The following is a 26,955-nucleotide window of genomic DNA, read 5'->3' on the forward strand; positions in this document are numbered from 1 at the left end:
CTGTGTGATGGGGGAGCACTTTGGTGCCCATTGCAAGTGGTGGGAGCCACTCACGGCCTCCCAGGGCCAGGTTCTTGAGACTGAACCACTGAGTCACCCCCTGCACTTGCCTGGCTTTGTGTTTTGCTGAGACTACCCAGATTCACACCGGTTTGCAGCAGAGTGCATTACCACAGAGTGAAGTTTCGCAGGAGCCGGAGAAAGTGAACACAAGCTGCTCCCTTGCACAGTCTGTCCAAGAGACTTGAAGTAGTTCCACTGAGTGTTAGTTATGTTTATCTGCTCGTTGTTCTCTTGCAGTGAAGTGCTCCCTGTTAGTCCCTGGTCTTTCTGATAGCTGCTCCCCGCCTGCCCTGGGACTGAAGCCTCCAGGGATGCCGCCAGTCCCTCCCAGGAGCGTGGCCCGGGCTGGCTGTTAGGGATGGATTACAGGTATCAGAGTCCACCTCCCAACTGGCTTTGCAGCCGTAATTGAACTTGCCAGGCTCTGTCATCCCGTGATTGCATTTATCAGACATTCTTTGTCAGCTCTGTTGCCTCTCACCTGTCAGCCGTGGAGCACTGTCTGTTCGGCCGGGGGCCCGGAATGTTGCAATTAACATCAAAATTATTTAAAGGATTTTTATCCTGCAGATAGCTTTGAAATATGTTCTTGTATTTTTATAGCATTCCTCCTCCCCCGTATTCATCTATCTGCTACGCGTCTGCCAAGTTTCCAGTGCCCTTTTTATTGATGATCAAAGCTATTGTGCCCAGATAAAACAGAGGTGCCCCGGCAGCGGTTGGTGCTCGGCTTCGGCCCTCGAAGGTCACACTGCCGTTGTGTTTGAACGTACACGCTGTTTCACCATAGTCAGGGCTTGCTTCTGTGCTTCCTTCGATATCCGCTCTGCGTAGCCATTCCCTTTCCTGTTCTTGATCTTGCAGCTTGATGGCAAGAGGGGATCTCTGTGCACGTCCCGGGCTGCACCCTGTTGTGTTCAGGAGCGCTGCGTAGGGGTTATGCTGCTTTGTGGTCTCTCCTGTGGCATCATCATTATTTCTTTGGTGTAATTGCTCTGTTACAGCTGGTTCGCACCATTTTACAGAGGAAAAGGTTACTGGGAGGCAGAATGATCCCAATGTGACAGGTAGAGGCAGTTTCAAAAGCAGCTGGGGAAATACAGGGAAATATGCCCATGTTGGTTACTTTTAGTATGGACGTTCCTGTTCGGGATTGTCTTCCTGCTCCAGGAGGCATCTGGAGGGGCAGTGTGGTTAGCAGTACTGCGGGCAGATGCAGGTTTTGTTTCTCTGATATGACAATCTGAAGAAGAGCGTGCTTTCTGACTATTTTCTGGCCTTGGGGTAGATATGATTATAGCAGTGGCAAACCCAAGCTGTGGGTGTCTGAGCTGTGCGCAGTGATGGCTAACCACACCCTTCTGAGTCCGAACCACTTATCTCCACGTGAGAGCATTGCAGGAAGCACGAGGTGGCTTCTAGAGTTACGGGCTCCGCTCTTGTGTTCATGGCAGTGATCAATTAATAAAGCTAAATGACAACAGCAGTAATGTATCACATCAGTGAAAGCACGGACCAGAACGCCAAAGGATAAAGGAGATTTGTGGGTTTTGGTGTTTCATTTTTCTTGAGTGATAATTAAATTTTTTTTCTGTCCTTAGCTAAGTTCATGTTGTGTTTTCTCATCCATATTTTTCCACCTAATTCTGCAAAGAGTTTGCTGTTTCTGCTTTTTTGGAGACCGCAGAAACAAGGAACATTCTGAGCAATGTTTGCTCTGTGTTTCCTGCATCTGCCTCCTTCCTGGCATCCCTGCCGCTTTCAGCTGCGTCTTTTGCTCTGTCTAATTCCACTGACACTGAGGCTTTCTCAACATTGTCCTTTTCCTGGAAATTAGTATTAAAAATAACTCATTGAAGCTACTTGTACCTAAGAATCACTATGACCCTCTAAATTATGCATCTTCTTCTTGCCACTAAGTCCATGTGTTATAGGGAGAGAAAAACTAAATCAGTTGAGTTGAGGGAAGAAAGGAGAAAAGACAGAAATCGGAGGTAGAAGGGATTAACAGCAAAGAATCTTAGTTATTAAAAACTAAAATATCTCTCTGTAATATTTTAACTAAAAAATTTTATGCTGACAGGTCTGTAATGAGTTAAAAACCCCGGTCTTTTCAGCACTCAATTATATTTGATAAAAGAAAGCGATCTGGCATACTGGACTGAGCCACAGGAGTCGTCTAGTTGTGGACTCCATCCCTGGGTTCTTCACAGAGGATGAACCATCTATTTGAGTCGAGATAGGCGGTGAGCTCTTTCCTAAATGAGATGTGGCAACGATCAGTTATGGATAGGCCTTTCTGCAGTGCTGAAATTCTGACAAATTCAGTCCCTTTGCGGCCTTGGAAGCTGTTTGGGTGCACTGGAACTGGGCAAGTCACTTCAGAGGTTCTAACCGTTTCCGTTTGTTTTATGTTAAGAAGTTGGCTAATTCTGTCCCCAGCGAGGAGAGACACAGTGTGTCTTCCCCTCGCTCTCGTAGTTACAGAACGCTTTGATGGCCCACGATGCTGCAGAGCCTTACGAGGTGCTGTTTGGGAATTACTGTTGGGGGGGGGATGCTTGGGCAGCGTGTGGGGGCAAAGGAGAAGAGTAACTCTTCCCAGATACCGAGGGTGGCCCCTTGTGACTTTGAGTATGTATGTCAGGACTTCTTAGTATTGGTGTCTCTGAAATTCACTGACATCGGAGAATGGAGTAATTTACCTTTTCATTATCTCCATGCTCTCCTCTCCTTTGTTCCCAGTTCAAGGTCATTAGAAGTAAAATAAATGCAGTTGTGTTATAGATGTGCTTGGAGAGTGTATTCTATTGCATAGGCTCTTGTTCATGTCCAACAGGTTATGGAAGGTCTGAGGTATTGATCTCCCTTCTTCCTTTTGACCAACATTTAAACATCTGCTTAGGCACGTAGCTGCTGTGTTGATGTCATCACAGGTAGCCTGTATGGCTGGTGATGCATTGTTTTGCCTACCATCTAACTCAATAATGTGCAATTTAGAGCATCCTTAATTATCCTACAAACCATTTTGTGATAATGAAACCAAATATGGTGCAGACTTGGCTGACATCTCTGGGATATTATCTGGCATACCACATATTTCTGTTTCAGATATAAATTGGTTCCTGCTTTTTCAAAATACACACTCTATTAATTAAATCTATACTCAAAACTTCTTTTCCCTCCCTGAAACAGAATATTTAAAACAGCTTTCCATTGTTCTGTGTGCAGATAGGGTTGGGTATGGACTTTCTAATTTGACAAAAAATAGGCTAACTTTGTGGTCTTAAGTCCTGAAACTGCAGTTGAGCGTGTGATGCTTTTCCATATAACTGAGTCTTTTGTTCCACTAGAGAAAATTACTTAATTTGCTAGAGAGCTTTATTTTAAAAGGTTTAACTGTAGCAGTCTTTACCTGGTAGGCCTGGGATTGCAGGAAGGTGATTACTGTGAATCACAGGCTCTCTGTGACATAAGACTGAAGGACAGAATTCCTTTGTTGTCCTTCTTGGCAGTCCCACTTGTACAATTTCATTTCTCCCCAAACCAGATTTCCAGCATTTTACATGAGTTAAATGAAATGGCTGGTTGAACCATACCCTTCTCTTTGGAGCTCTCTTTATTCAGGGAGGTTCTGTTTATGCATTTTCATTGGGAATGTGTGCCTTTGTCCCTTGAAATCCATCTATTTATTGCAGTGACACCTACTGCTGAGAGAGCTGATCCGCAACAGGATCGGTTACTGTTAAACTTGGCCAACAAGCAGTTCGTGACTCAACCAGCAGATGTTTCTGTGGCTCGGGTCAAAGGGAACTTATGGACGTGGGTTTTTTTTCCTCTACTCCTAGCATTAAGCGCCAGGAAAGTCAATGCTGGGTACAGACAGCTGACCCGACCGGTAGCAGGAGGAGCGGAGTGAGGGCCCTGAGGACCTGCAAAGACCAAAGCGTTAGTCTGTTGAGCCACTGCGCTGGCTATGGTCCAGCAGCTTGAGACGACTGACGATCTGATTGCATGCCTGGATTTTAGTAATGATTTTACATCCTTATTTGATGATTTGTACCCAAGCTTAGGCTTCTGACAGGTGCCCTTGTGAACAAGATCTCGCTGGGCTATTGCATATGAATATTTTGCAATCCATCATACTTTGATCTTTGGGATATTTGTGCATTTGACACTATATTTAGCTGTGCACAAAAATCTAAGTCTAAGCCTTTGTGAAATGAAAATAAAACCATCAGCCCAGCATTACAGGTTTGGATTTAAATTGTTTCAAACTGTGATTTGAGTTCTGTGTTTTTAACTCTTCTTGCTTGATCTCTTGATACTCGCTACAGAGGACCTGGTCCTCCTGTCCTCGCCCAGCTGAAACGCGCTGCCTTTTCTTTGGAACTCGCCTGTGTGAGAAATGTGGGAGGAACAGGGTTAGTGTTGGGTATATTTTAATATTCTGAGTTAGATTATTACAGACTGCAGTGGGGTGCAGTGTCCTTAGGTGAGAACAGAAGAGTCAGAGCCCATTTTGTGCTGTAAAAATGACAAAATATGAACTCATAAATATGCTTTGGGCATTTTTATTATTTTATTTGTATTGCGTGATATTGAAGTTGGTCATTAAAAGCTTAATTTTAAGGTTTCTTCAATCTGACGTGGATGGCAGTGAGATTAATTAAAGTGAGCGATCAGATAGGAGCTACAGGGGATTGATCAAATTGGAGAGTCTTTAATCAGTCGTATACATTGCAAATTACATGAAAATAACAAATTTACTTTTCAAAATAGTGTTTCTAAAGTAACAGAAGCTTTACTTTAATGAAGCATTCCACAAATCGGGCTCCCATTTGAATTTTGGTGTCGTTCTTATCTTTATTTTAGTCATCAGAACCCTGGAAAAAAAATAAAAAGAGAATCAATGCTTATAAGTGAAAAAATAATGATCGCACTGCAACCAGTGCCTGGGAAAAACAGGGTTTTGTTTTTAATCTGCTGAACTTTCAGTACCAATTATTTACCTTTCTCTTCTTTGGATCTGACTTCTTAAGTATATGCAAGAGAAATAGAATAAATAAGAAGGCAAACAGATTTTGCCAAGTCACATGCAGAGTAGCAATAAATCAAACATCTTGTCTGCATCCTTCTAATCTTTCCATTCTAATCTGAGAGTGAGATTTATAAATGACCTCTCCTCTCCTCTCTGCTCGTCTGCCGAGATTGTGATCACAGGCAGCTCGCAGCCCTCCACTTCACAGTGCTCCCAGCATCTCCCACGGATCCGTTATCAGCCCAAAGCACGGGGTGCCCCGAGGGACCCACGGGCGTAACAGAACCCGGGTTTTAGAACGGGTGTTTGAGAAAGCGGCTGTCTCGGGCCAGAACCTCAGCAAGGCAGGTTCTGTCTGCTGATGACTTTTGAAACTTCAAAATCCTTCTGCTAACCCTTCTTTAAGACATAAAAACTGTGCTGGAATGAGTCGGCTCTGTTGTTGCTAAAGGAGTACTTTGTTTGGGAATCAATAAGCAGCTTGTTTAAATATCAGCCCTACAAAGCAGCTACAGTTTGGTCAGATGCCTTCCCTGCTCCCGCTGCGTGGTCAGCCGGCGCCTGGGTGCTGGGATGGGTGCTCATGGGAGGCTCCAGCCCTAGGATGGGTGCTCGTAGAAGGTCCCAACCCCAGGCTGGGTGCTGGGATGGGTGCTTACAGGGAGACTCCAGCCCTGGGATGGGTGCTGGCAGGAGGTTCCAGCTCTGAGATGGGTGTGGGATGGCTGCTTGTGGGAAATTCCAACAATTCCAACCCCAGGCTGGGTGCTGGGCTGGGTGCTTACAGGAGGCCCCAGCCGCGAGCTGGGTGCCCCGCTGAGGCTGCGGGAGCTGAGCTGCACAGCAGCGCCCGTGGCTTTGTGCCTGCTGTGTCCCAGTGGTGCTTTGTGCAGCTCTTAGTTCTTAGGAGCTACGTATGCTTTGCAATGACTACGAAGCTTAAATGTGGGAAAATGACTAATAGTAACAACAAATTTCCAAGTTGACCTTAATAATGTTTAAATGAAAACAAATATGTAGCACACATTACCTGTAGGCCAACTTTTTTTGTTTTAAAGACATTCTGTTATGCTCCAGAAACCATATATTTCCCTAATATAATTATATTGTACCCAGAGGGGCAGGACACCTACTTAACCAGCACCGGCACGAAAAAAAAGGAAAACGCCAGTGAACTCGATGCAGTTACTCTGTTTTATAGAAGTAAAATGAGAGTAGAGTCTGGCCTGATGTTTATTTCATTTTATCAGATTGGATAATGCTGTCCCAGTGGCATTAAATACAGCTGATCTCCCCCCCTCCCCTTCTGCACACACATGTTTTTGTTAAAATTTAACTATTTACGTCTGTGTCTCTTGGTGTTGCCTCCAAATCAGTCAAAGAAGAGCAGGTCGTCTATCCTGCCCCCCTCTTTATATATTAATCGGCTGGCAAATAAACCGCTCGGTATCCTCCCCACCTCAGTAATATTTGTGATGTAATTTGTTTGGATGCCCAAATGTCACCAGCGTTGATTGTAAGAGATGAAAAAAATGTACTTGCTCAGCACACCAAGCTCTGGGCTAAAATGTAAGCATGAAATCTCTGGTTTATTTTTGTAATAATGTTTACAGCTGTTTAATGACCCTGAAAGGGTTCAGTAGTCTGGTGTTCTGTATTTCTTAACAGGAGAGTATTATGCTTGTAACAGCCTTAGTTCAACTGCTCCAGCTACAACAATAGGAACGATATTTAATAAAAATTCCATGTATATTCTGAGGTTCCTCAGCGATACCTGTTCAGGAGTTGCCAAGGCCTGAAGGAGTTGGTATCAGGTTGCTTAGAATTTGTCAGTGGGCCTGAAGATAGCATAGATAGAGGTGACTTTTTCTAGCTGGAAAGATAAATGCCAGGTCTATATTCTGGAAGCAGAAGTAACAGCGTGTGTAACTGTGACTGTGCAGAGGATCAGGGCCAGAGCGAGCTTGTCGTTGGAACACGTGAGCTTGTAAAGCATTACTTTGCTTACTGAACTGTAAATCTTAACTAACCTAATCTGAGCTATAATAATGGCACAACAGTGGTTTTAGAATGACTGTTCTCTCTATGGCAAGGAACAGGGCAATGCTTTGGGGTGCGTGTCCTGTAGGAACCCACAGGTGTAAGCAGAGCTGAATTTGTTCCATCTGCTTGCAAAGACACCAATTGTGTGTACGCATGTGTGTGTCGGTGTGTGTTTACATGGGTTGGACACGCGTGGATTTATAGTGAAACTTCTTCATTTTATTTGCCATCCTTTTTTCCTCTCGGTTTCCAGCAAAAGGAAGCCTGGCTTCTCACATTACATTAATGTAGTTGTGATGACAGGCATTTCTGGTGTCATAATTGGTTTTAAATTCCGGTAATCCATTTCACATAGTTAAATAAAATCTGTGTGTTCAATTGCAATGGCTGAAGTCAGAACTTTCGTTATTGATATCACAGGAAATAGTCTGGAGGGCACAAATGTGAGCGAAATCAAAATAACTATTAGTGCCATCAAAGGGACCAGAACATCTCGCTGCACCTTCATCTGGGAGATGAGAGAATGTTACTGTAATACAGAGATCCAGCTGTGAATTCCGTAAGCTGAGCACCCTGCTCCCGGGCGCGGGAGCGCACACGCAGTGCAGTCAGTGGTTGCTGGGGGCTCCTCGCTGCGGGGCCGCCGCTGCCCACGCAGACCCAGCTGGAGCAGCCAGAGCCAAGGGCTCAGGCAGGTGCGGAAGGGGCAGCTCACCAGCAGCGCCGATACCTCTCTGAGCAGTGTCACGTCTTGGGGTGCACTGTCTTACAGAACATTTCATAGACTCATAGAATGGTTTGGGCTGGAAGGGGCCCCCCCAAAGCCCATCCAGCTCCCACCCCCTGCCGTGGGCAGGGACACTTCCCACTGGATCAGGGGCTCCAAGCGCCATCCCACCTGGCCTGGAACCCCTCCAGGGATGGGGCAGCCCCCACTGCTCTGGGCAGCCTGGGCCAGGGCCTCCCCACCCGCACAGCAAAACGTTTATTCCTGATGTCTGATCTAAATCTTCCCCCTTCCAATTTAAAACCATTCCTCCTTGTCCCATCACTCCAGGGCCTTGTAAAAAGTCCCTCCCCAGCTTTCCTGCAGCCCCTTCCAGGATGCCCTAAGGTCTCCTCGGAGCCTTCTCTTCTCCAGGCTGAGCAACCACAACTCTCTCAGCTTTTCCTCATAGCAGAGATGCTCCAGCCCTCAGATCATCTTTGTGCCCTCCTCTGGACCTGCTCCAACCATTCCATAGCCTTCTTAAAAGTCAAAAATTCACAAAATAAATTTCAACAAACATATTATAATTTCTTTAACAATCTCACGTTTGATTTGCTGTCAATTTTGTAAACATCTGTTAATGGCAGAGAACATTGTGCTTCTGTTCCCAGTGTGAGTGATGGCAAAGCGTTCTCTGTTTCTCTTATAACAGAGATCAGAATCGTAGACATAATGGAATAGACTATATATTTAAAAATTGAAAGGTGGACATTTTCCCTCCCACAAAGCACCTCTTACAAAGTGACATTTGCAGATGTTTTATTTTTGAATACCCGGTGCTTTGGCTTAGGGAGCAAAAAAGGACGTGGTGAAGAAAGGTATTGCAAACAAGATTTCTTTTGTCAAACCAGCGGAAATGACAACCTAGTTCTCTGGTAAAGGTGGGTCTGCGCAGTGCAAGGCCCGCAGCAAGGGGCTCGCAGTGGAGTCAAAGCCGCTGCCCCACCTCGTGTAACCCCGGCGGGTCATTGATCTGGGCAGGGATGATGGATAAAGAGGGAGAGAATGGAATTGCTAATTTTTTTAGAGAAATTAGGCAAATTAGGTTGAGTTATCTAATTCATAGTGGGATGATGGATGAGGAGGAGTTTTATTTCTGTCTTGCATGTGGTTACGAGATGAGATTTTGGTAGGTGCTGCTGTGAATGGGCTGAAGAATGCTGAGAGTCTGGTTTACGTCGGAGCTGAACAGAAGCAGGGTTCCTGGGTTCCTAAGTGTGTGAACCAGGAATTGCAGGAGGGGAAATTTCACATGTCAGTACTTAGAAAGCCATGATTATACTCTGCAATGAAACCAGGTGGGCGTGAGGAAGACACAGTTTAGAGCCGGGGCCAGGAGGCAGGGCTACAAGGAGCTGGGGCATCTTAGGGGGCAATGCAGCTTAAGTGAGGAACTGGAGCATCTTGAGATTGTGATTGCTGGATAGTGGAAACTGAGCAGCTGATCGGAATATGTGGGATTTGCAGGTGGTTATTGCTCACCAAGAAGAGGCTTTGCTCGCCTTTCTGCATATTTCATCAAAAATGTATAAAATTTCCAATGCCAAAAGATCAGCGTGCGTGGGTCAGGCTCCCCAGGCTTGATCCAGAATTCTTAGTTTTTAAATGAAAAGGTATGGGTTTGGTCTTGATTTTTTTTTTTTTCCAACTCCTCCTATCTATATTCTGTATTAGATGTGTCCATGTTTGTGAGAGACAGAAAATAGCAAAAGAAAAAAACAGAAAAATTATCATATTCCAACTCTGTGTGCTGTTGTTACTTTATTAAAGTTATCTTTGAAAAAGAGCCACAGAATAACTTAGAATCTCAACCACAGCTCCCTCTCCCCTCCCCAATCCCAATAACCATACGTTTGAACTGATGCTTAGGGTTAAACATCAGAATTAATAAACTCCACTGGGATCTGTCAGCATTTCCAAACTTCGATAGAGCATAAAATGCTAAAATTAACTACCCCAACCTTCCCGAGCATGTAAAGGCACCAGTTCCCTTTGAGGTCAACTGAAGAAATGAAATTTAGGCTGCATTTTTCAAGCTGTTACAGAGTAATGACAATTCACAAAGGCTTTTCTAAACCCTCCTCTCTCTATGTTATGTGTCTGTACACGCAGTGCATTTCTTAGTTTTATCTTCTTGTTGGCCAATTTGCTTTCTTCAAATGTGGTGAGGAAAAATAACCCTGGTGGTACGTGAAATTCAGGCAGAAAGTGGGTTTTGTTGGGTTTTTGGGGTTGGTTTTATATTTTTTGAAATCATTATTATTATTTCTGTTTGGGGAAGGCAGTAAGGAGGTGTTCAAGGTCTTAGTGAACAATAGGCAGTGCAGGTCTAAGGCCTGCCGCTCTCGGATTGTTCGGAACATGAAATTTGGTTTGTTTCACAAGTAAACTTTCAAAATGTTTAAAAGTAAAAAGTGTTTGTACATCTCTCCCATTTTGAATGTTTGTGGTCTGCACAGAAAACTCGCTTGGAAACCGAGCATTTTGTTTCCGTTGTGGCCTTGGGTGAGCACCTGGCTTGTCGATGTCCACGGGCTTTGGATATCGGGCACTGCAAACTAAACTGAAGTGCAGTCCTAAAACTTCTAGATATAAGCTTCCTCCTTTTATGTACCTTAGCTCATTAATATTTTAATAAATAATGATATTGAGAGCATGTAACTAACGAGTCCCTGACGTGAAAGGTGAATCTCGGCACTGGTAAACTCTGAAGAAGATCTGCTTTACATCTGAGCAGAACTTTGTAGCTCCTGTTGGTCTTTAATACTCAAGAATACCCACTTTCCCATTCATTTCTGACAAGATCTGTGTTGTATCATAATCTCAATCATCCTGTAGAGGAACAAATTGGTCTCCCTTTGGAGACCACCCATGCTTTTTTCCCCAGCCCTGATCCTTCAAATACTTAAGCACGTGTGGAACTTTGCTTTCAGGATCGCCCTTTGAAGTCTCCCGGACAACTCCCATGAGCACAATTACGTGCATTTTAAATGTGCCGGGTTTGGGCCTCAAATGAGTTAGCGAGTGGCCGTTCTGAAGTGACCTAAGGAGCAATGTCCACCTGGACTGTGCGCACAGTTTTTGTAGAAGATGGCAAATAAATGCTTTTGGCTAGCGCCAGACAGAAAGTTGACCAAATTAATTATTGAATAACATATAGAATGCATTAATTTTACTTGTGAATGAAGTGTCAAATCACTCTGCTGAACCACACAGATGTTAATTAAATTCTAATATAACCTTATAGCGTCTTACTGTTTGAGACTTATTAATGTAAAACTTTATATTTTAAGCAGAGTTTTATAGATACGTTGTTTCTGTATGGAGTAGAGAAGTGGCAGGGATAGAAGATTATTGTGGACAATTATGCAGACCAGAACGGAGCGCTTGTGTTTAACCAACAGCTCTGAATTCTAATTTCCTGCGGCATACAGAGTGTGGGTGCAATTTGTAGTCATTACTGAGTATTAGAAAAGTTATTAGAATTCTTAAACTTGTTGAGGCTTTCCACAACACCTTTCCCAGATTTTAATTGGTTTTATCTAGTTCCATACGAGAGCTCTTTAGAACAAATCAAAGTGCCTTAAATCACGTGTCTTGCCCATCGAAGGATGGAGATATCCCTTCTGTAATCTGGCAAATTCTGCTAAGAACTGAAACCTGAAGGTTCTCACCGATGAATTAAAAGACTCGTGAGAAGATAATTTATGTGCCTTTTGATGGGCTTGGTTTCAAATCGGCAAAATAACAATGTTTTGTAACAGAAGGGTTAAATCTTAATCTCGGAGGTTTACAAAGCTGCTAGTCGCAGTCTCCTTAAAATTTAATATACCTCGTTAATGCTTACTTGCAAACACTGAAGGATTTTTATGATTATAATCATGTGTTACAGCACCTAGTACTGTTTCTAAGCAGCATACTAATCAGCTTAATGAGATATTACTGCACTTTTTGTTGACTAAAGCAAAATCCCTTTTATTGTTCTAAAGCTTGTCCTTTACGTTATTTTTTCCCAAAACATTATCTTGTTTTATTGTGCACCAGTAAATATCATACCATCGTTTTTTTTGTCAAATCATAAAACTATCTTTCTTATTGTAGTATGGGTAATATATTGAATATGGTTAATGGAACCGAAAGTTGCAAATGGATTTCTGTTTTTGTTTTTGGTTTTTTTTGCTGGCTTTTCTAACAGAAATGGGAGAGATGCATCATGTTTCTTTTTCTATAGATTTAGATGTGTAAACAGGTGCAATTTCAAAAGGAGGGTGGTAAAAGCCTCTGCCCCGTCCCTAATAATTGGATTTTGAAATTGTAGCATATTTTAAAATAGTAATTAATGGTTATTGGTAAACATGCAGAATGGTGAAAGCATGTGTATGATCAGAATTGTGCAGCACAGTTGGCATTTAATACACTTTTTATTGTTTTTACACTAATTCCTTTGCATTATTATGAGTAGGTAAAACATAAAATGCAAATTGCACGTCAGTGATTCAATGCTTGTAACTCCTTCACAGTCTGAATCTAAAATATCTTCTGATTTTCAGAGATGGAGGAAGCTAGTTTGTGCCTTGGTGTTTCTTCAGCTGTGCCAGAAGCTGACGCCCATCTCAACAGCACCATCCTCAATGGGCAGTATTCAATGAGCCAGAAGCTGCACCAGATCACTTCCCAGCTCAGCCATGCCTTCCCAGAACTCCAGAACAGGCAGAATCCGGAGGAGAAGGTGTCGGTGCCGCTGGAAGACAAAAGCCACATGTCCATGGCAAACCAGCCCATCAGCAGTCAGATGGCGCTGCTGGCAAACCAGCTCAACAGGGAGGTTGACACCAGTTTGAATGGGCGTGTGGATCTGCAGCAGTTCTTAAACGGACAAAACCTAGGGATCATGTCTCAGATGAGCGATATAGAGGATGATGCCAGGAAAAACAGAAAGTACCCATGTCCCCTCTGTGGGAAGCGCTTTCGATTTAACAGCATCCTGTCGCTACACATGCGAACTCATACTGGAGAGAAACCATTTAAGTGTCCGTACTGTGACCACAGAGCGGCTCAGAAAGGCAACCTGAAGATACACTTGCGTACCCATAAGCTTGGAAACCTGGGCAAAGGTCGTGGAAGAGTCCGGGAAGAAAACAGACTTTTGCATGAGCTGGAGGAGAGAGCGATCCTTCGGGACAAACAGATGAAGAGCAGCCTCCTGCAGCCACGACCTGACGTGAAAGCACAGCCGCACGCCCAGCCAATGCCTCTCGCCAACTGTAACTTGTCTGTGCCGGCTAATCACAGCACACCGGATATTTCAAACCCCGTTCCCTCTCCAAAGCCAGTCAGCGTCCAAGAAGAAGTTGTCGCCCAGACGGCTGGGTTCAGATGCACGTTTTGCAAAGGCAAGTTTAAGAAGCGAGAAGAGCTTGACAGGCACATAAGGATCCTGCACAAGCCTTACAAGTGCACCCTGTGTGACTTTGCCGCCTCGCAGGAGGAGGAGCTGATCAGCCACGTGGAGAAGGCTCACATAACTGCGGAGTCGGCACAGGGCCAGGGCTCCAACGGGAATGGCGAGCAATCCACCAATGAGTTCCGCTGCGAGGTGTGTGGCCAAGTGTTTAGCCAAGCCTGGTTCCTCAAAGGCCACATGAGAAAGCACAAGGATTCCTTTGAACACTGCTGTCAGATCTGCGGGAGGCGATTCAAAGAGCCTTGGTTTCTTAAAAATCACATGAAAGTTCACCTGAATAAGTTATCCGTGAAGAACAAGTCTCCTAATGATCCTGAAGTACCTGTCTCCATCAGCAGCATGTCCCAGGAAGCTCATGCAAACTTATATTCAAGATACCTGTCATGTTTGCAGAGCGGGTTTCTTCCTCCTGATAAAGTGAGTTTAAGTGAACAAAATCAAGTCTACAACAAAGGAGACATGCCCATGAAAGAGAAAGAAGTCTTGGGGAAGCTCCTTTCGCCCATTTCTGGCATTGGCCACAGTATTGCTGAAGGGGATAAACATTCTTTATTGGGCTGTCTCAATCTGGTGCCTCCTCTGAAATCCAGCTGCATAGAAAGGTTACAAGCTGCTGCCAAAGCGGCAGAGATGGATCCAGTAAACAGCTATCAGGCCTGGCAGCTTATGGCAAGGGGAATGGCCATGGAACATGGCTTTTTGTCTAAAGAGCAGCAGATACAGCGCAGCCACGAAGACACTTTGGCAAATGCTGGAGTTATGTTTGATAAGGAGAAGCGGGAGTATGTGTTAGTAGGAGCAGATGGCTCTAAGCAGAAAATGCCTGCTGATTTGGTTCACAGCACTAAAATGGGCAATCAGAGAGACTTGCCAAACAAACTAGACCCTTTAGAAGGCAGTAGAGATTTTTTGTCACATGGTATGAACCAGGGACTCGATTACAACTTACAAAGTCATGGAAACATAAAAGAAAAGCCAACTGAGTGCCCGGACTGCGGAAGGGTTTTTAGAACATACCACCAAGTGGTCGTTCACTCCAGGGTCCACAAAAGGGACAGGAAAGGAGAAGATGACATAATTCAAGGTAGTCTTGATGAGCGACGTGGGTCTGGAAGCGATCAAGAATCTCAGTCTGTCAGCAGGTCAACAACACCAGGGTCCTCAAACGTCACTGAAGAAAGTGGAGCAGGTGGGGGTCTCTCGCAGACGGGGAGTGCCCAGGAGGACAGCCCACATCCTTCCTCACCCTCCTCTTCAGGTATGAAACTTCTCCTTCCCTCTCAGCACTGAAAGCTTCGTAGCTCTATTTGAGATCGCAGCAGCAAAGTAGTTTATGCATTCTCTTGTTCGATTGTTTCCTGGCGGTCCACAGGGACGTGGTGTTACATGCCAGAACATCTGTGTTTGGGTTCCAGCAGTGCCTTCGAGGTTAATTCTCGGCTCACCCTTTTCTCCCCGCCAAGGGCAGGTTTCCCAGCCCTTGCGCTGTCGCGCTGCCGCCCCTCCAGCAGCAGCGTGCAGAGTCTCTACAGTCACCAGTGGCAATGTCGCCTCTGGGGCCTCTGCCTACAGCTTTTGGAAGGCGGTTTTTCCCCTCCTCTTCTATTCATGGTGTGTCCCTTGAGATCGTTCCATGTCCTCTGTGCAAAAGGGTGAAGAAAGATGCCTCATAAAGAGCACGTTGGCCAACCCGGCCTATTGCCCTTATTCCCGCAACCATAACAGGTACTGAGCTGAGAGTTGTACTTGGCCACTGGACTGATTAAAAAGAGATTCCAAACGACATACGCTAACTCTTTGACAATCTTTTCATTTATGTGCACATTGTAACATGCATGAAGCCTTCTGCATAATCCACATCTACTTGAAAGTACAAGAAAAACAGAAATTGGACTGAAATGTTTTAATTCCATTGCGTGTCATGTTAACTTGCTGTGTATTAAATAACCACACAGATAATATTTCACTGGGGATTTCTGTAAAATATTGAGCTTCCTGGTATGATTTTTAAAGTTGCCAGCCTGTGACTACCGGGATAAAATCTCCAGGTAAGGTTTCTGGCCTCATCTATATTTCCAAAGTCACTTACTAATGGATAGTAAATTGAAAGTTATATCTTCAGCCCTTTATAAAGAAAGCACCTCACTAATACTGTAATCATTCTGCAAGCCTAACAACAGAGGAAATCATGCCATAACAAATACTCTGTTACTAATGGCAACATTGATTTCTGCAATCAGCCATTAAGTCTAGAAAATGAAAGACAGTTTGAGGCACCTTAAGGCATTACATTGCCCACTGTTAAAGAGCTGGGAGCAGGCTGGGGAGGGTAATTCTTTTTAGGTTTCCTCCCCCCCCCCTCCCCCCAGTTTCGATGAATATTTTAGTGTCGGAGGCAAGTCGCTGTTACAGTTATTAAGTACATGCCAGTTTATTTTTGTTGTTCTTGTCATGCTCCAGTATTCTCAACTTCTGAGGCCAAATTAATATAAAAATAAAGTGTTAGTTTGCTGGCTTATTGCAAACCAGTAAAGAAATTGTTAAGACACATAAATCTGCACTCCACATTCCACAGATTCCTATAGTAGTTAATGCTGTTGTTTAAATACCCATGAAACGCACTGTCTGCTCTCTGAGTCACAGCCTCATTGACGATTTATTACTGGTGAGGCGCGTTAGAAAACTGTGTAGGAACAAGGGGAACAGGCGAGAGCTAATTTCATACTGTATATAGTTCTTGAGGTGCTTTTAAGAGGATTGAAAATGTGTCAGGATAAAGATTATTTTCCTAACTTTCACTTTTAAAGCCCCTACACGTTGGCGAGGGAGGGAGGGAGGGAGAGAGGCAGGACGCTCCTCTTTAATATAGAAAGCGTCACTTTTGTCTTGCGATGCCATAGAGCGATCGGAAATAAAAGATCCTGAAATCATTTACATTCTGTACAGAGCCTTCCAGGGCTGTCTGGAAAAGTTTGGGGAAAAAAAAAGGAGCCCCAGAGTCTTCTGAGGGAGGTTGAGCTGATAGAGACTGAAGAGGATTCAAAACAAGGCATGTGAAAGTTGGTGTGTTTTGAGTGCCCTGAAAACTTTAATTCCGAGCGTTCTGGTTCATTAAATGTATTGTTGTGGGAAGCTTCTCCTGTCTTCAGAGGCAGGAGATAATGCCGCAGTGGTGTTCACTCCCTGACCACTAACTTAACATTGTTTTTAACTTAAAGGACAATTTGTTTAAAGCTTCTGTTTTCACACCTGATGCATTTATATCGAAGCAGAAGAAAATGAAAGCAAAATATGTGCAGTGACAGTTGCTAGAAGCACGTTCCTCTCTACTGAAGAAAACCAGACCTTTTATATTCATATCCGACTGTTTCCTTTAGTCTGTTCCTAGTAAATCTAGAGAGGCTCTCCGTGTCGAATATCCTATTGTGGCGAGTGTGTGCATTTTTATAACTTCTTTATCAGATGAAAGGAAGAGAGGATCGCATTTTTCCAGAACAAAATCTAAGTATTCTTTAGTACTTTAAAATTAAGTGTTATTGCCAGGTTGCTATTGGAACTTTCATCCTTGTCAAGTGTGTATTTTATCACTACCTGTGAAAAATAAACCTGTAGAATATAAAGAAATCAGATCTTTTCGCGTAGAGGAGAATTAAGTAGTCATTGAATCTTCTATTAAGAAATAACTGCAAAACACAGTTTTGCGAATTTCTCAGACCGCATAACAATGTCTCAAAACTTAATTTGCATCACTTGATTCTTTTTTGTTGAAAACTGGGTCAGTAGGGCCTGAGAAACTATTTTTTCAGATCTTAACCAATGAATTCTTCTTTATAAATTGGTGCTCTTAACATGATAGTAGTTCTGAATTCATCATAAAAACCTTTTTACACAGTGCCTCTTAGAACAGATCTCCAGAAGAAGGCTTACAATGAGTGGCAGAGAAGGCTTTGTTATCTGATGTAATTCTTTGCAAAGGAGGATTGGGAATGGAGTGCCTGTTTAAAAATGTCTAGCTCAGGCTGCGAAGAAGAAAGGGTCAAGTTTGCAATCAAACAGTTATTGCAGAGATGTGTGACTGTCACTGGCTGGGCTAATGTGGTATGCAGCTGTTTGTTATGTGAGTAAAAGAATGTTTGAATCAGTGAACATGTGAAAATGACTCCAGTGAACCAGAAAATGTGTTTGTTCTTTAGCTCTCCAAACTGCTGAGAACTAAGCTTAAGATCAACTGCTAAAACTAGGACCTTTGACAAATTGAGAGGTCATATTTTCTAACAGAACGGAGCGAAACTAGTCACACAGATCATTTCCCTGGGTTTTGCATTGTTTTATCTTGGGGTTTGTTTACTTTTGTGTGAAATTATGAGAGAGTCAAATAAATGTCATTTCTGTCTCCACATACGACACAAAGGGAAACTGCTGTAACAAATATGTGCCTGCACACGCTATTCCATATGCAGACGGTGCTGTCCGTGTGTCCGTGGCGGTGTTCGCTGCCTGAGCCCGGCCCGGCGCAGGCACGCTTTGGAAATGAATTGTGCAGCATCTCAGCAGAAACTCAGCAACGCGGGGCTGCCTGCCCGGCCTTCTTTCTAGACCTCATACTTTAAACAAAAGTTGTATTTATACAGGTTTTGCTTAGGAATTAATGCATGGAATAATTAAAACTTAATGTAGTAAGAAATGATACTGTTCATTATATCCAGCAGGGCAGTACCTTCCGCGTTTTCCTATAATTTTGGTGTGGGGATAATTGAAGTCTTGATAGGATGAAAGGGGTAATTGAATGCACTGACCCTCCAGTTCATTAAATAAAGTAGGCCAAGTTCTATGATCAATGGAAAGCACGGAGATTAAAAACAGAAAATAAAATACTGTTAGATATAACCACTTATTCTTGTGTGCAGCATCTCCTGTTGACTTTGGCGTAGTGTGTTTGATCAGCTGGTTTGGGATCTTTCAGCCTTCTTTTGGGGAGCTCAAGGAGAGGGGGGATGGAAGAGCCTTCCTTTATTAAACACTGAGTTTCAGCCCATATTTATGTCCTTTGACAGAACACATAAAAAGCTTTTGTGCTGGGCACTGTTGCACAGACAGAGGAAAGACAGCGATACGATACTCTTTTTTATTCTTCCTGTCGTCTTCTTTCTTTTTCTTCCTCTTTCTTTTTTCTTTTTACCTTTCCTCTTTCTTTTTCTTTCTTCATTTTTTCTGTATTTTTCTTCCTCCTCCTTTCTTTTTATTGCTTTCTCTTCTCAGTGATAGGCATCAACTGCTCCATGCGAACAAAACAGGCAAAAAAATTTGTCTGAGGATTAAGATCTTCATTTTTTTGCTTGTGCATTCCAATTGTTCTTAAAATATTTGGCAATGTCAATTAGTAACTGAGCAGAGTTAGCTGATGAACACAATTTTCCACTAGACTGAGCACCCTATTGTTGTCGAGCTAACAGCAGATTTCTGAGGTCATTATCATTCCCTGGTAGCTTGGCCCAGCTGCTTCGTGCTGCAAAAGCCAAACTTTCTAGTGGAGCTGTGGGATGGCAGGCAGCAACAGGGGGCTGGGAAGGGAGGAGTGCGAAGTTGGCTGAGGAGCAGCAGAAAAGCCTCAGCAGCTGAGGAAAGAGAAAGTAAAACTTTCTAGGCGCTTCCAGGGAAATCTGCTTTCAAGCCCGCCTTCCCGTTTCCTTCCAGCATTTCTTTCCACCTCAAGGATTAATCTCTCAGATGGGATGAGTGTGGAAACAACAGAAAAGCATGGTTTCTGTCCCCAGTTTGCCCGGTGCCTCGAGGGCTCCTCGGGCAGGTATTCTGGTTTGTCTGTGCCGAGCAGGGCCGCAGGCAGTGGGGGGAACACCTTATTCCCCCTCCCTGGCTGAAGGTGTTCTGCCCTCTGCCAGAGGTGCCCGTACTGAGCTCGGGAGTCGCAGGCGGCGAGCGCTTTGCTGAGCTGTCACCCCACGCACAGCTCCTACTGTGGAAATTCTGCTCCATATCGGCATTTTCTCTTCCGGCCTTTCTTCCACTTTGCTTTTCTCCTTTTTGTCTTTGTTGGCCTCATTTGGTATCAGGTTCAGCAAGACACAAAGCCGCACTTTTTTAAAGCTCAGCTGTTATAACTGAGCACCATATGCAGCCTTTCAATCCCTGATACGGAATACTGTACATGCTGCTCCATGTTTGTAAGAGATTTACAGAAGCTTGAGTTGTGTGTATTAAAGCTGTGTACATCCAGACATTTGGGAAAGTGCTTACAGCAAAGCTGCTGTGGGTGCAGGCCTATACTAATAACCTGGCAGAGAGTCAGCTTTTCCTCTTACATAACGCCCTAAATTGCCATCACCGCTGAAAGGTCAGAGTTTACTTGTGGGGATCATCACTGTGGCCCCAAATCTGTTTCTTTATATTATTATTATTTTTCCCCTTCCTTTTCACCCTGGCTTAATTGCAGACTCATTTCCTTTCACTTCAAAACATAAAAAGCAACTTTAAGAGGCTTATTTTACTAGTAGAAGTGCTATAGCTAAGTATCTTTTGATGTCATAACATTAATTAATGATGTTGGAAGGGCTAGGTTTTATTTATAGGTGTGTTGCTACAAATCTGGGATCAATTCCATGAACACCAGTGAAATAATGGAATTAGCCCCAACACTGCTACTGTCAGGCTGTGCTCTGTTGTGAGGAACAGCGGCAAAAGGGCACTGTGCAAAGAAAATAAGAAAGCACCTCTTTGTCTTGTCTTTGTGACCTCTGGAAGGGGACACAGGGGATATGGAGCAAGGCAGATGCCCAAGTCCTGTCACGAAGGAAAGGCTGCAGACTGCTTCTCTGTCCCACCTCTGATGACCTACCTGTTCAGGTAATATGCGCTGTTGGTACTGATAATCACAAAGAAAATGTGGTTTTAATTACTGGGAAAAAAAGGCTGAATCACAGTTTTATGTTTAGCCTTCAGATTGTGGTCTCTGTGTGTGCATGTGTGTGTCCGGGTGAACAGGATTGTAAATGATGGTATGAGACCATGTATTTATTATCAGGGCAGCTCTCGGCTACGTTGAAGGGATGCTTGTTTTCATTTAAGAATTAAATAATACATTTAGAGTTTAAGCTTAGATGAGACCCCAGATGGGAACCTATTCCAAACTCTCTGGTTCTCCTCTGTTCACTCTGTTCACTCTGACACACTGAGACTTTGATGAATTCCATTGTGTTTCAGTCACTTATAGGTTGCTTCTGCATGTTTGTTGAGGCTGCTCTCACGGGCTATAGGGGCACCATTAAATTATTACAGTGGGATCTAGCACAGTGTGGGGAGACCTGCTGGCCAGCCCAAGCCAGTGTTGCCTCTCCAGCAACTCTGGCGCTGGTTTGGGCATCTAAATTTAATTGTTTTTCCTGACCCTGCCTTGGTGCCCTCTTTGGCCAAAAATACATAACCCGTTCTCTTAGTAAAACAGGTGCATGTGGATAAAGAAATGGGCATCCCTGGTGGCCTGAAGTGCTGTCCCTGCAGAGCAGGGAAATGGGGCTCTCATCATTTCCCAAGGCACTGCTGTCACTCCCATCTGAAATTTTTCTTTACTATTGGTCAGTATAAAAGCAAGTCTCTCCAGAACTTCAAAATAGAGACTGCTGCATCTCTAGCCTACTGGTTTGGTAATAAAAGTAAGCCTCGTCTCCTTGAGGCCAAATGGAAGTGCATTGCAAGCCTTGCTAATCAGTGCAGGAAAGGATTTGTTCAGATCCTGACAGCAGGGAAAGCACGAGCAGTTGCCAGTACCGAACTTCTGTTCCCCACTAGCCCTGCTATGCAGACTGGCTTGGTCTCATGGTTGGTATTTCTTCCAGCTGCACAAGGGGGTGCAGAGAGAGCCCTTGAGTGAAAACAGAGGTGGGAATTCTGGTCCATTCTATGCCTGTGCAATAGCTGCACCTCAGTTTCCATACAAGGACCTGTTGCAGGGCCATCACTGTCCATCAGCTTGTACCTGCATCAGCTGGTGACACTCATGTGGAGCTTAAGGAGTCTTTGACCAGCACTGCTCCCACCTGTAGATCAACCCTTCACCCTTGTCCGTAGCAATCCCAGACTGAGCTTATGGCATCTCCTCTGGTATTGGCTTGATCTGGTTGACTGCACCAACTTAATGCTCTTCTCCCTTTTTTTGAAGACCAAGGTTTCCTACTTGTGCTTCCAAAGATCTTTCTGTCTAGGCCAGCTGCAGTTTAGATAGCCTCAGAATGTATTAAACAGTTACTCTGGGGTCCAAATAACACCCAGACACTCAGCGACAGTTTTGCAGGCTGGCATATAAATGAGTATTATTAAAAGTGAGGGGGAAGAAGAGGGGGAAGGAAACCTTAGGCAGAGGTCCAAGAAAAGACTGAAATACCAGTGTGGTATTTTGTGTTTGTGCACCGTGATCACGCGGCGTGGAGTGTGACATTCCTCGGAGCTCACTCATGGACAGCCTAAGTCCCTGAAGAACCAACACGCCTCCAGTACCGCAGCTCCACCTGAGGCATGCAGCCCGTGTTGGGCCTGGGGTCCCAGATCCTCCCCACCCGCCTCCCACATCCCGGAGAAGGTGGGAAGGAAGGCTGGGCATGGTTGGTGGATGGAAAGATCCGTGGTAGGATCTGACCAGGCCCCAGCTGGGGTGAGCACAGCTGTGCCATGGTGCCAGCTTGGCTTCTGCAGGCTTCTCCTCCCTCCATTCTTCCTTCCATTCGTCACTAAATGACACTCCTTTCTGTCCCACTATAAAACACACTGGATATTTCTAGACTGTTTTCCATATTTCTTGTGCCTTAAACTTTATCATCCAGCATGAACAGAGACTTTGAGTGGGCACTGTGAAGTCACTGTGTTTTGGACTTTGTTTAAACATGGAAGAGTCCGAGGCAGAAGTAAGGATGGGGCTTCTGGGCTGTGTTTCGGGTTTTGCACTCATTTCTCATCTTCCTGGAGCAACAGAGATGCTGCCATGTTAGAGTGAGGTGTCTCCCTTGTTAGAGATTATACCAAATGTACAGAGTTACCGCCAGTTCTTTTTCTAATGCGTTTTGGAAAGATGTCTGAAAGCATGATTTATAATTTGTACTCTCTCAACTGGGATTCCTGCTCATTCTCACCTTGAGTTCTAGCTGTGCTTGCCTCATGTCTCTCTTTCCTGGTGTCCTCTCCATTTGGTTTTTAGGAATGGCTTACGATATATCTCATAGGCTAATGTAACTGAAAACTGAGCTGCTCACATCTTACCTAGCACCGAGGAAGGGGAGTAACCTATTTAGCAAAGACTGCACAATTTTCCCTTCTAATGACCTAACAACACTATTTGGAGGAACAGAAGAAATGTAAAAAGACTTTCTGAGATGTCCTGCGCATCCCTCCTAAATACTTCAGGCTTTCCTGGGAGATTTATGGAATTGAAGGTATGATCTGACTGAGACCAAAAGGTGATTCAGAGATTTCTGTGAACCAAGGAAAAGCAAACAGTCATTTTTCATCATTTGGAAGGGAATTCAAGGAAAGAACAGAACCTTTTTGATTATTAATGGAAATAGATGGGTGCTTAAGAATGCCATTTTCATACGAGGACAGGCTGAGAGTGTTGGGGTTGTTCAACCTGGAGAAGAGAAGGCTCAGAGGAGATCTTATAGTGACCTTCCAGTACCTGAAGGGGGCCACAGGAAAGCTGGAGAGGGGCTATTCGTAAAGGGGATGGGACCAGGAGAAATGGGTGTAAACTGGAGAGAGGCAGATTTAGACTGGACATTAGGAAGAATTTCTTCACCGTGAGAGTGATGAGGCACTGGAACAGGCTGCCCAGGGAAGTTGTGGCTGCCCCATCCCTGGAGGTGTTCAGGGCCAGTTTGGATGGGTCTTGGGCAGCCTGATCCAGTGGGATGTCCCTGCCCACGGCAGGGGGGTTGGAACTAGATGATCTTTAAGGTCCCTTCCAACCCAAACCATTCTATGATTCTATATACGTAAAGTTACAGAGGTGGAAGTTGACAGTTGCTATTCTTTTGTATATTCCAATGCTTTCATTTTAATTGTATGGATATAGATATCTGGGCTTATGCGTCTGCATATATCTTTGATCAGCTAGATATCTGTTATGATTAATATTTTCCGTGCTATTCTGCCACTGAAAAAGTAGGCAGTGAGATCTGAAGGGGAGGAGTTTATCAAGAATTCTATTATTCTCTAATTTTATTTGTTTTCTTAACATAATTATGATGCCAGTACAGTGAAGAACATTAAGTCAACACGCAGCCACATTTACCACACAATGGTATTGGGGTCACCACAGTTATTTCCTATTCTGTGTAGAAATAATATAGTGGTGGCTCAGATGCTGCTATCTGGTAACTATGTGTAAGTGTTGACTTCGGGGTGGTGACCACTACAGTGTAAATATAATGAACTTTCTTTGTGAGAGGGGTAAGGAATGAAAGTAGACCTTACTGAAAAGGAGAAGCGGTAGTAGAGAACAAATACAGAACTCTTTATATTACTGTTTCATTGGCTATTTCTTTTAAGCCTTATCCTTCAGTGTGCTGGTTCCAAACTCACTTTACTGACGCTGGAAGGACAAAGGGATATGACATGGGCAGTGCGGTAGAGCAGTGTTAGCTGGGAATTGCAGCCTAAAGAAAGATATAAAAAATAATTTTTGTACAAGGAAATCCATGTCTGTCTCCTCTGCCAGAACACAACGTGTCGTACCTTCTGTGTTAAACCTTGAGATGGTAAGTCTGTCTGTATTGAAGAGAGCATCTGATGGTGGGATTACAGTGCCTTTCACAGAATCGCAGCATGCCAGGTTGGAAGGGACCTCAGGGGTCATCTGGTCCTACTTTTTAGGTAATAGGTAATATATAGGTTTCTTGCTCCACGCTCACTCTTCATATGAGCGACAAGTTCAGTAGCTGTGAACATGGCGGGAGAAACTGAAGCCAGTGAGACTGCTGAAATAGCACCAAGGAATAGTCCCTGGGTTTTTTTGCACTGAAAGAACTGTGAAAGGACCTGAAACCACGTTTGCAGCAGCCAGAACTGAAGAACTCACAGCTGTGGGGACAATTGGTGCCCATCAATTCCCAGACATTCTCCTCTCAGTTCCCCTGTGGTCAATAACAATTTTTTGCACACGTATCTTAGGGCGAGAAAAGATGTGCAGGAGTGACCCTGGTGCAGGTTCTCAGCCTGCTGAGGAGGGTGATTAATACCAGGGTTAGGCATGCTGCAGATACCTTGTTTTTTATGGGCAGCGACACTGAAGTGATCTCATCAACTATGTGAACATTCAGCAAGTCCAAAATCAAACGCTTGTGTGTCAGATATACACAGCTGTATTTGTACTGTTGCTCTATCTAAAGAACATGCCAATTGCTTTACTTAGAGTGAGTCGAGAGAGAGACTCATTACTAAGAACATGTATAGCATTATCAATGAAAAACGTTATTGTTCTTTTCCTCAGTGGTTGCAATGTCCTTGCTTTTCCTTTCATGGGAGCCCGTGCTAATCTATCTTCAGACAATGTGGGGCCTGATTCCCCGCTCCCATGCACGGTGTGTCATCATTTACACCTCTGCGCAGCGGGTGGGAAATAAAGACACGCTAGAATAGCAGCACTTTGTGCTGGTTTACATGTGTTTGGCAGAAATAGAAACAATTGTGCAAGGCAATGGAGAAACTGAGCGTGCAGGGCACTGGTTTGATTTTATTTCTCCACAAAAGTATGTGAAATGAACTCTTACTGGGCAGACTTGAGCAGAACTGAATATAGTACAGTGTAGTTTTCTGGTGGAAGGCGGATGTCCAGCTGTACATTCAGGTGCCACAGTCAGAAGGTCGGTGGGTGCATCCTTGTCCGATGATGTTGCCTTAGGGGCTTTTAGTTATTGCTGCCCTTGCCTGGCATTAAGCTCCTACAGCTTCTGTTGAGAGAATTCTGATTGATTAGACATTTCTGTATTTTTTACTTCCTGACGTATATTTAAAAGCACCGCTGACTTGAATTTAGCTTGATGAGGCCAGTGAGCCTAAAAAACATGGCAAGCTTTTTAAAGTTAAATCCTCGATGTGCTACACTACTGTGCTTGCTCATCAGCTGGGGTTTCACAACTCGAGTCAGAATTTAAAAAGATTCCTTGGCCAAAGAAAATAGCAGGCGTTGAGTAGCAGAGGGCTTTCTTAAATTGTGGAGTAAATTTTGGCAAACACAGAAGGCAGTGTTTCAAAACTGTGTGTCCTCATTGTTGCTCTGTTTGCAGAAAGATCCATAGGAGAAAAACCAAAAAGAAAATGAAGATTACTGTACTGAGAATAAATACAGAAAAGGGCAGGTTTAAAAAAACGAAGTCAGGTAGACTCTTTAAGATAATTTCTGACACTGGGTTTCATTTAGTGAATTTCAAAGCAGTCACTGATGATTAGGCGGTAAAATAGAAACACTGGGAAAGTCATTGGATGTATTTAAAAGAATTCTGTAGATTCTTGAAGGAAAATGAAAAAAAACGCGAAACAAACCTTAACCTTTGAGCTGATTGTGTTATGGCATTTCCTTATGTTATGGGCACAAAGCAGCTTCTTTAGTTGTATCTTTAACCATACTTAATCAAATACATAAAGCCGGTTCTCGGCTCCACATGTGGAACCATACTGAAGATCAGAGATTAAAGGAAATAGGTTGTAACTGTAGTCAAAAGCTTGAAAGCATAATGTGTTCTACTTTCAAAATGCCACCAGAAAATGAGTATCCTGCTTGAGAAAATTGTGGGACAGGTGGACTCTTTCTCTAAGGGATAATATGAACATCAGTTGACATTTATACCGTGGAGGGATGACTGAGCTGTTGAGTGTGTAATAGTTATTATGTAGGTGTTTATTTTATGCATTTTATTTTGCTGTCTAGCTTTATAGTTATTTTTTTATTTTATTTTTGTGATGGTTAAGGATGTAGTAAGTTAAGTTATGAAGTAAAAACAGAGTCGTTCTCTTTTCTAATACCAGTTAATATCATCTTCTGAAGTATAAATGAGGAGGGCTGGAGTGTTAACCAGGAGTCATCCAGGTCCCTTGTTGGCTTTTTGTCAGTGTGGCCCTGTCCTGCACTGCTGATCAGTCTTGGTGGGCAGCTAATGCTCAGCTCACCAGGTTTGCCAGCCTGTGGTGGTGCCAACAGCGGTAACATCGCTCCTTTTAGGAACGTGTGAGATTGTGCACCAGCAAAGAGGCATTGCGCTTCAGACCCTTAGGGAACCGCAAGAACTGTCCATCTACTCCACTGCCTTCTGAGACAGGGTGTGTGCTGAAGGAGCATTAGAAATAGTTTTACTGACATAAATATTGCACCTAGCATTGCCTTAGTCTGTTCCCATTTGTAGAACGTTCCGCCGATAAGCTGAGTGCGGCCTGTATGCAAGGAGAGAGATGTAGAAATAGATGACCTACCCTGAAGTATTTGGCTTGTAAGGTCTCCTTTTGGTTATCCGGGTCAGGAGGGGCTGAAGAAAATTCACAACTTCCCTTGAGACGAGTAACATGCGTTGTTCACTGGCA

The 26,955-nt window shown here is 43.9% G+C and overlaps 1 protein-coding gene across 10 annotated transcripts in view; it reads left to right on the top strand.

Moving 5' to 3' along the window:
- ZNF536 (zinc finger protein 536) overlaps window positions 1-26,955 on the top strand; it is a 334,254-nt gene that overhangs the window by 142,363 nt on the left and 164,936 nt on the right. For all 10 annotated transcript variants that reach the window (XM_054078961.1, XM_054078965.1, XM_054078962.1 and 7 more), the window contains one exon: window positions 12,467-14,638. In XM_054078961.1, coding sequence (XP_053934936.1) covers window positions 12,469-14,638 — 2,170 coding nt within the window. In that variant the 5' untranslated portion in view covers window positions 12,467-12,468. The remainder of the gene's footprint in view (window positions 1-12,466; window positions 14,639-26,955) is intronic.

Source organism: Cuculus canorus, chromosome 13, assembly GCF_017976375.1.
Source record: "Cuculus canorus isolate bCucCan1 chromosome 13, bCucCan1.pri, whole genome shotgun sequence".
Lineage (NCBI taxonomy): Eukaryota > Metazoa > Chordata > Aves > Cuculiformes > Cuculidae > Cuculus > Cuculus canorus.